Here is a 15,503-nt window from a genome sequence, read left to right on the forward strand (position 1 = left end):
GCTAATTATTGCTGTCCATTTTTCCATAAAAGGCTTAAGAGGTTGTTGTTTTACGTTACCCCATTGTCAAAAGAGTGCCATGAGAGAGCAAAGTGCCTGGGGCTGAAAGCTTCATAATGGCTTTCTTATTAATTTACATTTGGCATAATTTTTGTAGTGAACACGTGTTTAAGGAGTATAAAATTAAATTTGTATTGTAATTCTGAAGCACTTAAAATTTGGCAAAATATTTAAATAATGTAAAAGACCGAATGAAAATCATAATATGTCCTTTAAATCCCTGGAGAAATGAGGCACGTTTGATTTTAAAAAGCACTACCTTTCCACATGACAGCCAAACATATGGAGTGCTGTGTCTCACTTGACATTTTAAAGATTCAATTTAAATTGTTCTGAAAAGATGGCTTACCTTGTTTTAAAGATATGAAAGAATTGCCTGTCCAGAGCTTTGTCAAAGGCAGATGTTCTCATGAAATATCAAACCCTTGCATTATTTGGAATAGTATCATTAATATGAAATGATAGTATCCAAAGATTTCATACTAGGAAGAATGTTAAATTTTACATACAGAAAGAAACAAAGAGGACGATTATTTGCCACCAGCAACACACAGCTGCTGTCAGTGTGGGTTTTTTCACCTTTATCTCATAAAAAGAAATCTCTCTTGTTCTGTCTAAAAATATATTAGCAAAGAAGGGCAGTGTTGATGTCTACTATAGCAAAGAATAAAAATTAACTCAAGAAATAGCATATGACAAGAATGAAAACAGAACAACACAAGGGGAAGAAATAAATGCAATGTTCTAGTTTTAGCTGAAAAAGTTGGGTGAGAAAATGCATATTTTTAAGTGGTCTAATCAGCTGTACAACACTTGTAGCACAAGTCAGCAGCCTAAATGAGCTGTCACATTTTGTCAGAACACTGTTGAAATCTATAGCTTAAAATGAAACAAAATGAAACTTGTATTTTTGAAAGAATATGATTTATTATATTTGATGTTCATAACATTTGATGTTCGTTACATTTGATGTTCATAAAAGCATCAAATTAGTTTTTAGAATTGCAAAAGGGGCACAGTCAAGTATGGAGGCAGGAGAGGATGGGCTTTAAAGAAATCTTGAGTCCAGCAGGAGTTTGTTTCCTTCCTGTGAGAAGTGATGCCTTACATGGCACTGATCACAGTGTTTGCACCATAATACCCAGTTCCTCCCCCTGCTGCGCAGGTTTTTGTGATCAAAATATTTACATTTATTTTGCTTCAGTTCCTGACTGTAAGAAAGGCAAAATAATAGTTTCCTTAACTGGTGTAACTCTGGGGCAGAGAGCCATGCATGGTTTATAGAAGATGTTCAAGATGTTGTAATTACCAGTTACAGATATTTCCAAACTGTGTAGAAGTACCTGGGGCTTTTTTATATCTCCAGGGGAGCACAGGAGAGGGAAGCCCCTTCTTGCTCAAGAAGGGAATCTTGCCAAGACGTTTCCTTAAGGGGTAAAGAAGGCTGAATTTCCTGCTCATGATGGTTTCTGGTCCCACCCTGCTCATGGGGAGATGATAAATAAAGGGTACTGAAGAGTGACTCTGAGAAGGCAGACACCTGATTTATCAAACATCCTGAGCAAGATCCTTCCACAAACTTCACAGGACGTGACAGGGTTCTGACATCTCAAAAGTATTGCTGCATAATTTGAAACACACCTGTTCATCAGCCACATTCAGCCTTGTGTAACACACCAACACCTTTTGGTGAACCTCACTGGAAGCATTCTGGAATAGCTGGTTGTCAGGATGGGACACAACAGAATTGCCCAATGTGATTGATACACTTAATTTCTGCACCCAAATGATAAACCTCACATCGGATGCAAACATCTGTTGCATGCCTCAGACAGGTAATTAAAAAATGAAAGAATTGTTTGTGGGTAGCCTGCATTGAAACAATGGAACCTTAGCTTATTTTGGCTGATGCTGATACCTCTTAGTGGTCTGGTTTTGCTAACCAGTACAATCAAAATGCTTGACAAATTTGGAGTGGCAACGCTAGTCCAAATGATGTAGCTCAAGTCTGACTTCAGCATTGTCACAAAGGCAAAGTAGAGGTGGAAAATTCAGTTTCACTGGCAAAGAGAAAATAGATTTTTTTTCTTGAAAGCTGCCAGAAAATTCAAGTTCCTCAGTAGTACAATAGAGTTTTGATAAAGGAGGTGCCTGTTTCAGGTATAGAAAAGAGTCCAGCTGCTTGTTAGTAACTATGTGTTTTCTGTCATTGTAACCATAGTTCACAGGAGTGTAGCATGGAGAAAAGGTGACAGCACTGACTTGGAAATTCAGCTTTTATGGAGGGCTGGACAAATTTCTCAAAGTCTGTTGAGAGAGCCTTGTTAATGCTTTGCTGCTGACTGCAGTGTCCTCTTCCAGCTGGTGAGGGTTGCTGCAGGGCTCCAGGCATTCCTGGCCCTCAGCACAGAGCCAGGGCTTGCCACATGCTGGGCTGCACAGTTCCACACCCACAGAACACAGACCTGGGAAGCGGGGAGAGTTTAAGGAAATATTTGTCAGTAAAATGGGACATTTTTTGTAGCAGCTAGCCAACATAATCAATATAAACCCTTGTTTTATTTCATGTTAGGCCGAAGCATAAGTTCCAGTGGACTGAGAACATAGAGTGTGTGTTATCAATTTCTTTTTTAAGACTTACTAGTTCATGACTAATTATTAACTTTTAGGATGTGTTTGCCTTTTTGATCAGGCTCCCTTAGCATTTCCATCTGGGACAGGAGCGTGCTTTTGAAGGGAATTGCTCCCTCCATTTTTCCCACTTACATGACAGAATGGAGTGGATGCATAAACTGGATTAATTTTGGTTAAAACTAAACGAGAGGTATGTTCCAAAGGTGTATATAATGTCCTGCAAATGTCTGTGGCTGCCAGACCCATTGGCTCAGCTGGAGTCAGCGTGAAGCACCCTGCCCAGGCAGGTACAGTGTTGAACTTTGCAGAGCTGTTTCTGTGTGCTGTGCTATGTGCCACTGGAGAGCTGGGCACATGAAAATGCAATTTAGGAGGAAAACTTCTACCTTTACATCATTAGATTATGTACTTACATATTCCCATTTTCCCCAGATATTATTCTGACTTCTTCAGCTCCCATGCAGCCTCTGTCTGCATGACCTAGTTGCTTTTTCCAGAGAAACTCAACTTTTGAAATGTTCCCAGGAATTTCTGTATCAATGTAGTTCAAGTATGTGTTGCCTGGTTTGAAAGTTCCCCTGCCAAAAGAAAAGCACAGAAGTGATGCTCTATGTTCTACAGAAATGAGGGGGAAAAGAAAACTTGGCTATGGGCAGTAAGGGAGATGAGCTGAGGGGTGCCGTGAGAGTTGGGGCTTTGAATACTACTGCTGGAATTTTATGAGCTTTTTTATGGATTTGCTGAAATTCCTGTACCTTTCAGGATGAAAAAACACATATCAGTTAGCACAGCCTTTGTCAGTATCACCATGATTTATTCTATGCATTTCTTTTGAAAAATAAGATCTATCTTCAAACAAATCCTAGTCAAAAAGTTCTCTCAGTGTTTTGGGTTGCTCTCAACCATGAAGGAAATTGAAAATTATAGTTTACATTTGTGCCTTCTGTGCTACCACTGTTCACTCTAACAGAACACACACTGCAATGTGGCATTAACATTGAAATTATCTGTAGGTTTATTGCTGCAGTGGTATTTTTAACCAAAGGTACTCCTGGTACAGACCAGTAATGGGGCTGTGTTCACAGAGGAGGTTGGTTTTGTAATATTGAAGCTGGGTTGCTGACCAGCATCTGTTTATTGAGATTTAAATTCACATTTACAGGAAAAGGCCAGGCTGAGGGGACAGGAATCCCATATTCCAGCACAGTTCATGGGCAATCTGCAACTTTCTTATTCACATATTCCCCAGAGGAGAGGATAATCAGATGACTGTACATCACTGAGCTCTTTGTCTTAGACATCACCAAATCATGTTTGAGTCCAGCAGCAGCCACAGAGCTCTTGCCCATTTTGCTATGCTAACATCAGCCTCACAAAACAAAAGAAAATACAGAGCAGAGGGACCAGCAGATTTTCACCACAGTCTGCAGTACAGGGAACTTCCAACAATTATCAGCTGCTTTTATTACCAGTGTAAATCACAGATCACACAGAACAAGGTGACACACGTAAAAAAAAGCTGTGTATAAATTCCATGTGCTAACAGTGACAGAGCCATGTTTCCAACAGCCACATTAAACTTACTTGTTGATGGTATATTTTTTTCTGAACCCATTAGTTCCAGTCAAGGCTACATCTATATTTCCCTTCATGGTTTCTGTTGCACATACTTTGACATGTATCTCTTTGCGCCAGCCTTGGGAAGCAAAATCAAATGGATTACAGTTGTAAGGAGATTTCTTTCCTAAAGGTTAAATTTCTTATATGTTTCAGTGTCTCTAAGAGAGAGAAAAGGATTGCACAAACACACTTATAAGCAAAAAACACCTGTGATAAATTGCAGTTCATTTATTAATTTTCCTATTTCCCCAGTCCTGTGGCTATTTCTACATTAATCACAACTAAAATTGTATTTCTTATTGCTCCCTGCCATTTTGACTTCATGAGTTTGGCTAAAATATCCTGAAATGCTTCAGTGTTATAAATTTTGCCAATAAAAAAAATGTAACATTTTAAAATTTGAAATTATGCACTTCCAGCATAAAATTCCTCCCCAGTTTCAGCTTATATAATTTTTGAAGCCATCATGTAATAACCAAGTTTAACTCAAAGGTGAGCATCATTTGATCTGTTTTTACAATTATCTCAGCCTTCCAAAATAATGCTGGTACTGCATGTTCCTAACACCTAAAATTCTAGATGTTTTAATGAGTGTAACTCATTAACTGCAGCAGCTCTGCAGAAGTGCAAGGTCCTTTTTCACACATAATTCATTGCCACTTTAGAATACACCACAAAATGAGCACTTACGAGCATATGGAGGGGAGGGCCCTGTGTTTAAATAAACTTTTTGGTGTTCTTTTTCAGTTTTATGTAAAAACCTATCAGCATAATGACCCATCAGTGGGCATCCTTCTTCAGGACATGGAAAGCAGTCTCCCTGGGGGGAATATAAAAATGTGTGTTATAAGACATCATCTATTTTAATCTCACTTTTTAAATTTTAGGAAATTAGGATATTTTGGCTTTTTCCCAGGTTTTTGTTTGTTTGTTTGTTTGTTTGTTTGTTTGTTTGGATTTTTTAAGGTTTTTGCTGCTCAGTTCAGATGATATCTTCAGTATTTATCAATGTGGTTGAAAAAGGAGTTGAGGTGGTCAGTCATCTTATTTCATCTTGTTGAAAATCAGAGAGAAACAGGTTGGAAATCTGGCCTAATTCCTTGTGGTCTTGCAGGGACCATAAATAAATGCCATAAAGAGTGTTGTGCCTTGCTACCTTTTCTGTAAAATCCAGGTAATATATTCATTTTTCATACGGTCCACTGGAAGGTTTTCTGCTGGTTATAGGATGGATAACCACATTTCTAAGGGGGTCTGGCTGAATATCTCGCTCATATGGTAAAAATATTTATGTTTAGGAATACTGGAATTTAGGAATTTAGGAAGATTGGGCTTTCCATCTGGGATTTGTTCTGTCAGCTCTTTATCTTTTATTCCCATGTAGAGCCTTAATGAATTTGATCTACCTACACAGATCAGACAATCAGATCAAGACCTTGACATCCATTAAAAAAAAAGGTAAAAAAAGATAAGCATGAAAGCAGATTAATTGCAGTGGGAAAAAATAGCTCTGCTGTGTTTAGGTAGTTCAGTTTTGATATGTGGGAGGTTCTGCTCAAACTGGTATTTGTGGCCCTTTGGCTGTTTGTGTATTTGATGAAAAAAAGGCTACATGATCATCATCGCTTCTCTATTGTGAAATTGCTTGGGTTTGGGTACGGTCTGAATGAAGGTGGTCAGTGGTTCTGAATGTGCCCATATCCCATGAGCCCAAGTGTAGAACTTGTCCCAGAAATTATTAAAAGAAGAAGGGCAGGGCTATAGGGCCTCAGATAAACCCAGACCTGGTACTTACCAAAACAAACTCTCGGTATGTGTCACACTGATACCCAACAAATCCATTTGGAGTGATGATGCTCTCAGCATAATACCTGAGACTTCTTTTATGTCCACATCCAAAAGATCTGTATGCTGGGAAAAAAACAAAACAAAACAAATTAAAAAAAAAAAAACAAAACCAAAACAAAACAAAAACAAAAATAAAAACAAAAAAAAACCCAAAAAAACCAACAAAAATCAAAACAAACAAACAAGGAAAAAACCCCAACAGGTAAAAGTGATTAAAGCAATACATTAACATAAGGTCCATGCCAAAGAAACATTCTGGGGTCTCTTTTCCTGAAAAACACTTGCATATATAGTGATGTCTCAGGTAAAAGAAATAGCAATGATTAAAAGACATTTAAATTGTGAATTATTTGGTTTCGTAGTAAGACATATGTTATTTTCTGTTGGAAAGAGGTATTTTTTACAAGAGGTGGAGATGCACAAGGTGAAACAAGAAGCATTTGGGAGTGTTCCCCTTTGATATTTTAAAGACTGGAATATTTCATAGCTACAGTTTTTGTAAAGCATACAGTAGTTATAATGAAGTAGTTTTCCTTTTCTTACAGTTATCACAACATGGTATTCTGTAAAATCACAGTTTCCACTAATTTCTAGAATTAAAGGCAATTTTAGCAATTATTATAAATTCTGTGGCTTTTAGTGTTTTTAAGCACTAGAAAATGTGCAGTCATTTGATAGCAATTCTGTGAAATCCTCTGAAAAGCAGGATATTTGGCAGTATGTCCTTGATTTTGTCAGAACTCTTTGAAACAAGTACTTTTTCCCATCAGGCTGAAATTTATAAGCAGCCAGTAAGGAAAGAAGAAAGTGCTATTTGGGTTATGTTTACTCGTCCCTTATAGCAAATGTTATCTTCCTTGGTTTCTCTCCTGTATCAAAAATCCATATGCTAAAGCTAGGTTGTTTGTATAAAAATGGGCTTTATTCCACTTCAGCATGTGGTGGGGGCTCACCAAACCACAGGTGAGAATCTGGGAGGCGCTGAAGTAGTTGCAAGCTAGCACAGGTTGTAGTGAAATGAAAATTTCCCCTAATGGCAATATTTATGCATCTTAAAGATAGACCAGCTGGTGTTGACCAGTTGACACATTGTTCTTTCCATAAGGAAAGAAAAGAAACTCCACGTTAAAATCTCTCTGAAAAGCACTTGTTGTCTGTTTTTCTTGGAAATAATCTGCATCATCAAGGCTTCCTGAGTATGTTTTCTTAGTAGCTCCTTCTTTAATTCAGAAGGGTTTGTGCTTTTAAACCCTCAGCTCTTACAGCTGGCTCAATTTATGTTAGTGGCAAATTCACTTAACACCTATAGTCTTTCTATTGCATCAAAAACTATAGGGAAAAAGTCACTAAATATTATTTCTAAAGCACTTCATGCATAAAAACACTACATACATGTAAACATTAGCAAACAATAGAGAGGTTACCAAACAAAGTAAGGTTTAACCCAGAGGAGGCAGTTAAGGCTGTCTCTATTTTTAAGAGCTGCTTGAACAACCAACTCCATCTGCTCGTGTTCAATAGAGCTGAGTTTCTCCTTCAAGACAAAACATTGCAAAGAGACTTGTGAAATGCCTCTGGAAAAATATTTAATTTTTTTATTTAAATACAGACATTTTTATGCATTCCAATTGGAAACTGTTTTTGTTCCAAGTGACTTTGAGCACAGCCAGCTTTCAGTTCTCTTTGTTACTTAGTTCTCAACCAGTTCTAAGGGAGAGCATTTTTGAAAGCAAATTATTTAACTAGTGGTAGGGATTTCAAACCATTTAGTTGTGAATAACAGATGTTCTCATTTCTGTAGGTTAGGATCAGAAGACAGGATTTTGTGGATCTATTGTAGTGGATCCCAGGGTAATTCTGATTAACTGCCCAACTTCCTTTGAAGAACTACTAATGGAGCAGTCATTTTATCATCTTTTATATTTCTGACCTTGGGCTGTTCCCTTTGAAGAGACTAAAGCCTGATGGCATGCATGAATCCCACTAATATTGGGAGTTCTATCTTCCTAGGGAAAAGGAGAGCTCAGATTTTAAAATACTCATTTTTGGTTTATCCATGAATGAAATTTTACTGGTCCTTCATGTGAAGAATTCCCACTGAGGTCAGCCTGTCAGCACAGTGGCAGGCTCTTAGAAAGCTTGTGATGCACAATTTTGCATGCTTTAACTGAAGTTTTCATCTAGAATTTGCCTTGTTTACAAAAGAAAATTGGAGGGTATTTCAGAGGCAGCTTTAAATGTTCCATTTTTGAGCATTGTCTCCTTATTCCAAATCTGAGCTATATAAAGGTATTACCTTATCCTAGCCTTTGTTTCTAACTTATAATGAAGTGTTGTTGTAACTTATAATGAGGTATTACTTTTTTGAAATATATTTACCTCTCATCAGGTCATTGATATCCCGAGTTGCAGGAGGTACACGAAGCTGGTTGCATCCTGGCATCTTCTTCCCACCATTTGGGTAAAAATCCAGGTGGCCACAAGTCTGAAGAATCCCTGGAGCTGAAACACACAATGGATCCTGGCAGATCACTCCTAGGTGTTCTGTAGCCAACCTGTGTGCCAATGGCAGCCTTTAAAAGAAAACTTACCAAAGTCAAAGAAAAGATGACCAGCATGAGTATGAATTATATCAACAAATTTTGCATCTGAAGGATCCAGCCTAACCGTTGTGGGAGTGTACTGGAAAAGGGGCCCAGCTGGATCCAAACCTAAATGAATGGAGAGACATCTGATTGAGTAAATAATACTATATGTATATCACCACATACAGGTTATGTATGCTATATATGTGATTACATTTCTGCCTTTACATTAAAAAAATCCATTTTGTGGTCCACAGCCAGAAAAACAGGTAAGGTATTAATAGAAAGCTGACTGAAGGCATTGCAGCACAGGAAAATTCTGGTGGCTGCTTGGCTTACTTTTGGGAACAATGATATAAGAACAGATTTGGTTTATTGGGGTTTTTATAATAATTTTATTGAAAAATATGAAATCTTCATATGTTACTCTGAGCACATAGATTTATTTATAAATTTTTATTTGGCAAGAAGGCTATTTTTATTTCCAGAATATCTTGGTTGAAAATGGTATCCCTTCACTTCAGTGTCATTGAGGTCTCTTTGGAGATAAAGAAACACAGCTCTGACCCCACTTTCCCTGAGTTGCTCCTGTGACTGCTCACAGTGTGCATGCCTTAGACAAAGCAATGTCTATGCAGAGAAAAGAACTGACTGGGGGAGGAGGAAAGCATAAAATAGTGAGTTTTTAAAAGAAAGCAATGTGTGACTGTGTCATGACTTGTGTGCCACCATGCTGGCTGGACATTGTTATTTATGACAAACCAGCACATTGCATTCTGTATTGTATGTGTATAAAGCAACAATGATTCTTCAGTTCTCTTAAGCTGTGTGAAAATATCAAGTTTTATGAGCTGAAATAGCTTCAGTACCTGTTATTCTTCCAATGCCAGGCTTCCTCCTCCCTGCCTCCCCTGCAACGTGTGCTCCAAGGCTGTGGCCGATGAAATGGATGTTGGCAGGAGAGTAGCCGTAGTCTTTCTGTGAAGGTTTATGGAAAGGAGAAAAAACCAGTGTGGGTATATGAGCCAGTGACATTGCAGCATATCCCCATGCAGTGCTAGGAGGTGGCCAGGTCACTGGGCAATGGAGATCAGTGTCCTGGTGGAAAGTCACAGTTCTGGGTGATGGGATCTCTACGTAAAGAGAAGTGATTCCCCAGTCATCCCTCCCCTCTTCATTTTCAGGGTGTTCATGGCTACTTACCATCTTATCCCGCTACACTGAATCTAGGGGATTTAATTTTTCATTTGAGATTTTCAAACCTTTTGAACTGCTGAAAAGTCTTGCTAGTTTTTGAAATCAGTTATGACACTAAAGCAGGTATTTTCATTTGTGCGGGATTAAAGCCCTTTGAAAACATTTGCACCTGCTTTACTGGGTATTTCTTGTTCTTCCTGGCTCTATTGAATTAGATCTAAAGGTGCCACTCTGAGCACCACCTTTATGTGGACTGTGCACATTCCAGGGGTATTTTTTTACCTCGAGGAAGTTCACCAGGTACTCCAGCTCGGCCCCCACAATGCGGACGTTGTTGACGGCATCTGTGTACAGACCACTGGAGCCGCCCCTCCAGTCTGTCAAAATGCAGTTCACGTCTTCAGAGTGAAACATGAACTGGTGGAGAACAGGAAAAGAGCAGAGAAGGGAACAGGCATTAATTACAACTGTAGCAGGGCATGTGTAAACTGTATTTTGTTCTGTTTGTGTGACTGGTGATGATACATCTCTAGGAATTCCTACTGATGCTCAAGATCAACACAAGGAGGCAGAGTGGAACCAGTGATTAGAGAGCACTCATAAGCTTCCTTCAGCTTTTTTTCCATTCCAAATACCTCGGTTGGCTCTAAGGTACCAACTTCTCTTAATTACAGTACCCTGTTACCAAAATAGGTCCAAGCTTAATTCTTCAAAATTTTTATGCTTGCATCATCTAAAAGGATTCTCAAATTTGTGCTTAAATTGTTCAGCCCTGAAGTTTATGCATTATAACCAAAATATTCTATTTACACACTTCTGCCAATAGAACTTTCTGATTTTGTATTTTATTCTGAGACAATTTCATTTTTGAACTGTGCCAGAGTGGAATGAAACCAATCTGCTGAACAAAGCCTTTTGGTTTTATTAGATCAAATGTGTCACTCAAACTGACACGTTTATTGTGACCTTTTGCTGAGGTGAGAAAACTCACTCTTTTTTCCCCCTTTATTATTGGCAAGGAATTGAAAAATCAATTTATTATAGCTTTCCCTGTGGAGGTGAATGCAGCAAAAAGACATTAAACAGAAGCTGATGTGCACTATACTCATAGCCAGGAACAAGACAGTGGTTGCGTGGAACCGGGCTTCATTCTGACTTTTGTGCTCCTTATATATCCCCTGAATTAACAAGACAACAGAGGTGTAAATTTTACATGGGAATTTTAAGCCAGATGCAGATATTTAGACTTTCAAACACAAGCAAAATGACTGTCAAACAATAGTTGTACCCACCCTGCATATGCTTGTTATCCAGGGGAGATCTGCTCCAGCAAGGTGGCCGTGTATAATGAAACGAGTTTTCCTGTGCGCCCGGAAATTCGAAGCTTTTATAGTTGAAGGATTTGTAGCTGAAATTCTCTGTGCCAAAAGAACCGAACAACCAACAAACACAACAAGGATGTGACTGTTCCATCCCACTGTACATTTTGATAAAGGGCAGAGTGCCCCAATGGTTAAGGCATAGTTCTAGACCTAGAAGAGATGGGTCTTATTTCTCATTCCTAAACTGCTTTTTGCGTTTCAATTAATCAATTAATCACTTCAACAAATGCTTCACTTCCTCTGGTTAATTGAACTAATGATACTGGCATCTTCTGCACAATGCTTTGTGATATACTGGTACAACATGCCATGTAAGTACGAGATGTTATCAAAGTTGGCAATAGAAATGCAAAGATAGCATCTTCTGAAAGGTATTATGTGGTTGACTTTGAAACTATACCTATTTTTCTTTCTTTTTTTCCTTTGAAGATAAGACCTTAATTGCTTCATTTATATTTTATGGGAAAGCCCACCAGGCTTACAAATTCAGGGGCTGTAGGTATTTTAGTGTGTATTGAGAAAGAAGACATTATTTTCTTTTAAAGAAATTCTGAGTACTAACTCTTACATATTTTTGTTATGGTTTTATTGACTTAAAAGGGGGATGTCATGCACTAATTAGCAGACATCTCACCTTCAGTGAAAGACTGATTTGTTAAAACCTCATAGGCCCTCTCAGCTGGAGGAGTTGGACTTGTTCTGAAGTGGCTTAATAAACACCTCCACTGATTGTGACTGCCATTTATATAAAACCCCTTAATTCTGGAGCCTTTTACCTGTAATAACTTATGTTAGAAGGCTGTGATTAATATGTTGTAAATATACCTGGCTCCTCAGGGAGCTGAAATGAGGAAAAAGGAAAAAAGATGGAAGAAAATTATCATGTGTCTAATATAGAATTGGAGGTTCTCCCAGCAGTCATATGAGCAAAATATGTGAGAAAAGAAACTGTCCCTACAATTTATTGAATGTATTGTACACTGTCAGTATTTTAAACCAAAGCATTTTCTTACTTGGTATTTCACCATGTTATCTCTGGTGTAAAGAAGGAAATTTGTGTTCACAGCATCTGGAGAGCTGGGCAAGCCTGCCAGTTGTCTCCCTGGGATCCCAGCCCATGGGGGGCTGTCTGAAAAGCATCCAAGCCTTTTGTAGCAAACTTCCCTTCCTGGGGTGCACAAAGAAAAAGATATTCTTGTTTTGGGAACGTCACAGGTTCTGTACCCGAAGCTGTCAGGAGAGGGTTTACACCAGGAAAGCCAAACAAGCCTGATTTGGATTAGGATGGCACTTCTGAGCATTTTTCATTAAGGGGCTCAGTTGCGCTCAGGTGTTTGCAGCAAGGACTTGAACTTCAGGACTTGAACTTTCCTGCTGCAAACAGAGCCTGGAGCTCAGCCTGGTAAGCTCAGGGTGTGTTTGGTTGAACATATTGTTAATACAGCCCTTGGAAGAAGACAATAAAATCTTGATCCAGGGAAGAAATCAGCTTTTGCTGTCAGCACAGAGTAGTCCTTTAAATCAGTCCTAAACTCCAGGGATTATCTAAATTGTTACTTCTTGTGCAACAGCTCATGAGGGAGCAAAAAGAAACCAAAACATTAAAATAAATACTTCTGGTTGCTCCACAATGGGCATTAAACATCTTCCTTATATTTTTTCATCACCATGAGATTTTAGTGGAAGCAATAAAGTGGAATTTGAGTGGAAGCTTAGAGCAAAGCACAGCCTCAGGATGTGTGGTCTGTGCCTGAAGGACCAGTTTCACAATTTCTATTGTGCCTTTAATACAGTAAAGGTGCAAATATGACATGCAGGTGTTGCCATTAATTGTCATCCTTCCACACTGTTATAGCACATCAGTTGTGAAATCCCAAGAAATTTTTACTGCTATTAAAAAGACCATTCTTTCCTGTCATTAAAGAGGTATTTTGGACCAAGACTATTTTCTTGTTCTCTGGATAGCACTGTGAAGAGTAGGTGCCTAGGCTCTCATTACCAGGGTTGTAGCTACCATGAGTGAGTTGAGGGTAGGAAATGTTCTGGAAGAATTTCAGTATCAATTTGCATATAAAAATATCTTTCTGATTCCCATTCTGTTTACTAGCTGCAAGAACCTTTACAGAATTAAATAGTAATGAGTTAAATGTGGGAAAGACATGACATGACTCAGTGGTCCTAATGAAGAATTATGTTAAATCCATCCCAATGAACAGGTTTTTTTCTAGAATATAGATATCCTCGTATAAGCTGCACATAATTTTTACTCTTTATAGACTTCATTCATTATATGTCTCACCTCTGGCTGCATTGAGAAGAAAAAGAGTAGTGATCCATACTGCAAGCATCTGAAGTGAATAAGAACACAATTCAAACATAATTGAAATTAGAATCTGGAATTCACCTAAGGGTTCCCTCAACCCATTAAAACCCTTGAAAATCAGTACTTCAGTAATTTACTGAGTTAGATCCAAAAAAAAGCAACTCTTCTTCAAAAATAGTTTCAAAAAAATATCTCTGGGATTATTTCTGTTTGCCATGGAGATTTTGCATGATCAGGATATCCTTTAGGAATCCTTAAAGATCATCTTCCTGTCCTTGACAAACAGAAACTTTTTTTCTCTGTAGAGCTGCAGTTTATGGGCATGCAAATTAAATTCTTACAGGATTTGCATCAACACATTACTGCCTGAAATTTATCCTAGGATTTCATAGAAAAGTTACTCACAGGACTGCCATCAATTATTGCATTAAAAAAAAAAACAACAAACAAGAACAAACTTAATTTGTGCTTATAAATCACACAGATGGTCTTGAAAACTCATTTTGATCACTGCTATCAGCCATGCATGCTTATCAGCCCTCATCTGCCTGATCACTTAATCACCAGCTGATCGGTAAGCACAGGGGTAAATGGAACCCATCATTTACTCCAAGGTGAAGCAGGGAAAGTACAGTCTCACTACTACCACGAGCAAATTATCTTCAAAGGAAAATAGATAATTCTTAAAAAATCTAATGTCATGCCCAGATCATCCAACCAGTGCTGCACAGGCAGAGCCCTGCATTCCCTGAAATCCATAACACTGTTAGGAGCAGAGTTCATCCCTGTGAAACCAAGTTCAGGTTCAAGCACATCCTGCTTCCATCTCCACTCCTCCAGCCACTCACCACACACCCTACCCCTCATCACCGTGATCCTTATTTCAGTTCCTTAGATGTTCTTGGCTCCAGTGCATCCCATTTTACCTTGGCAAGGCTCAGAGCAAGTTCTCAGGGTCAACCTCTCCGTTGCTCGTGGCAAACCTTGCAGAAGTTCTTTGAGGAGCCCGGAGAGAAGCAGGACAGCTCTGTGCCTGCCCTCCAAGGGCACGTGGCAGAGGGATGCTCACCCTCTGCTGCTCCACAATGCTTGGATTCCCAGTTGCATCTGTGGCTGTGTTGGGTAATGCCAAAAGAGATCTCCCTCTGTCAGCCTTCATCAGAGATAACACCGACCAGGTCCGACCAGTTGCTGTGTGACTCCACCCACTTAATGCAAAGTTTCAAACAGGCTGTTATTGTCCTCCATTGGTTATTATTTTTCAAGCTAAAAATTGCTGGGAAGTGTGATGCAAACACTGAATAAACACAGGGCCTTTCAGGATCAGAGGGGCCGCTCATCTTGGTGCGATGCTGAGTTGAGATTGTGACTTGGGCAGAGCCCCCATCCTTTGCATTCCACCCCACAGTTTTGATAGCAAAACTAATCTTCCTGGAACTGATCCCTGTCCTTAATAACTTACAATCTTAGGCAAAGTTTTCAAATTTGTGTTTGATATCTAAGTCTACTGTTGCAACATGAAGACACACACAAAGTGTTTTAGGATGAGCTAGCGTGTGTTTGTAAGGTTCAAGCTGTCACTTGAGAAAATACAGAAAGAAGTATGAAAAATTATAAAAAAATTAATGGCTTAGTCTGTCAATTGTTGTTTGTTCATCTTGTAGATCTCTTATCTCTAATTTTGCTACCAGATGAATTACCTGACTTTTCTTTGAAAAGGTGACAGAAATGCTTTTAAAAAGAGGATAATAGTTCCTGGGGCAGATTGTCACCACATTCAATCACCATGAATCTTCATAATTAAATTGTATTAATTGCAGTAATTTTATTTTTTAGTGTTTTGATAATGATGTC

At 38.7% G+C, this 15,503-nt stretch overlaps 1 protein-coding gene across 1 annotated transcript; it reads right to left on the bottom strand.

Annotated features, from left to right (window-relative positions):
- Window positions 1–2,374: 2,374 nt before the first annotated feature.
- On the bottom strand, window positions 2,375–14,653 carry LOC128810662 (pancreatic lipase-related protein 2-like). The gene is made up of 13 exons (XM_053983721.1): window positions 14,576–14,653; window positions 13,626–13,674; window positions 12,340–12,494; window positions 11,237–11,362; window positions 10,227–10,361; window positions 9,617–9,725; window positions 8,754–8,873; window positions 8,542–8,664; window positions 6,110–6,225; window positions 5,005–5,134; window positions 4,279–4,390; window positions 3,108–3,272; window positions 2,375–2,525 (listed from the first exon to the last, which is right to left on the bottom strand). The coding sequence occupies exons 2-13, from the start codon at window positions 13,672–13,674 to the stop codon at window positions 2,462–2,464; spliced, it is 1,404 nt and encodes a 467-aa protein (XP_053839696.1). The 5' UTR covers window positions 14,576–14,653; the 3' UTR covers window positions 2,375–2,461.
- Between the last annotated feature and the right edge of the window lie 850 nt (window positions 14,654–15,503).

Source organism: Vidua macroura, chromosome 8 (assembly GCF_024509145.1).
Source record: "Vidua macroura isolate BioBank_ID:100142 chromosome 8, ASM2450914v1, whole genome shotgun sequence".
In the NCBI taxonomy this organism is placed as follows: domain Eukaryota; kingdom Metazoa; phylum Chordata; class Aves; order Passeriformes; family Viduidae; genus Vidua; species Vidua macroura.

Bases quoted from the DNA above. Each gene is read 5' to 3' on its own strand.
- LOC128810662 (XM_053983721.1), bottom strand. From the start codon at position 13,674: ATGCTTGCAGTATGGATCACTACTCTTTTTCTTCTCAATGCAGCCAGA. The intron at 6,226-8,541 runs GTAAATATATTT...TTTTTTTCCCAG, and splicing joins TATCAATGACCTGATGAGAG to CATACAGATCTTTTGGATGT. The intron at 4,391-5,004 runs GTAAGTGCTCAT...TTGCTTCCCAAG, and splicing joins GCCCTCCCCTCCATATGCTC to GCTGGCGCAAAGAGATACAT.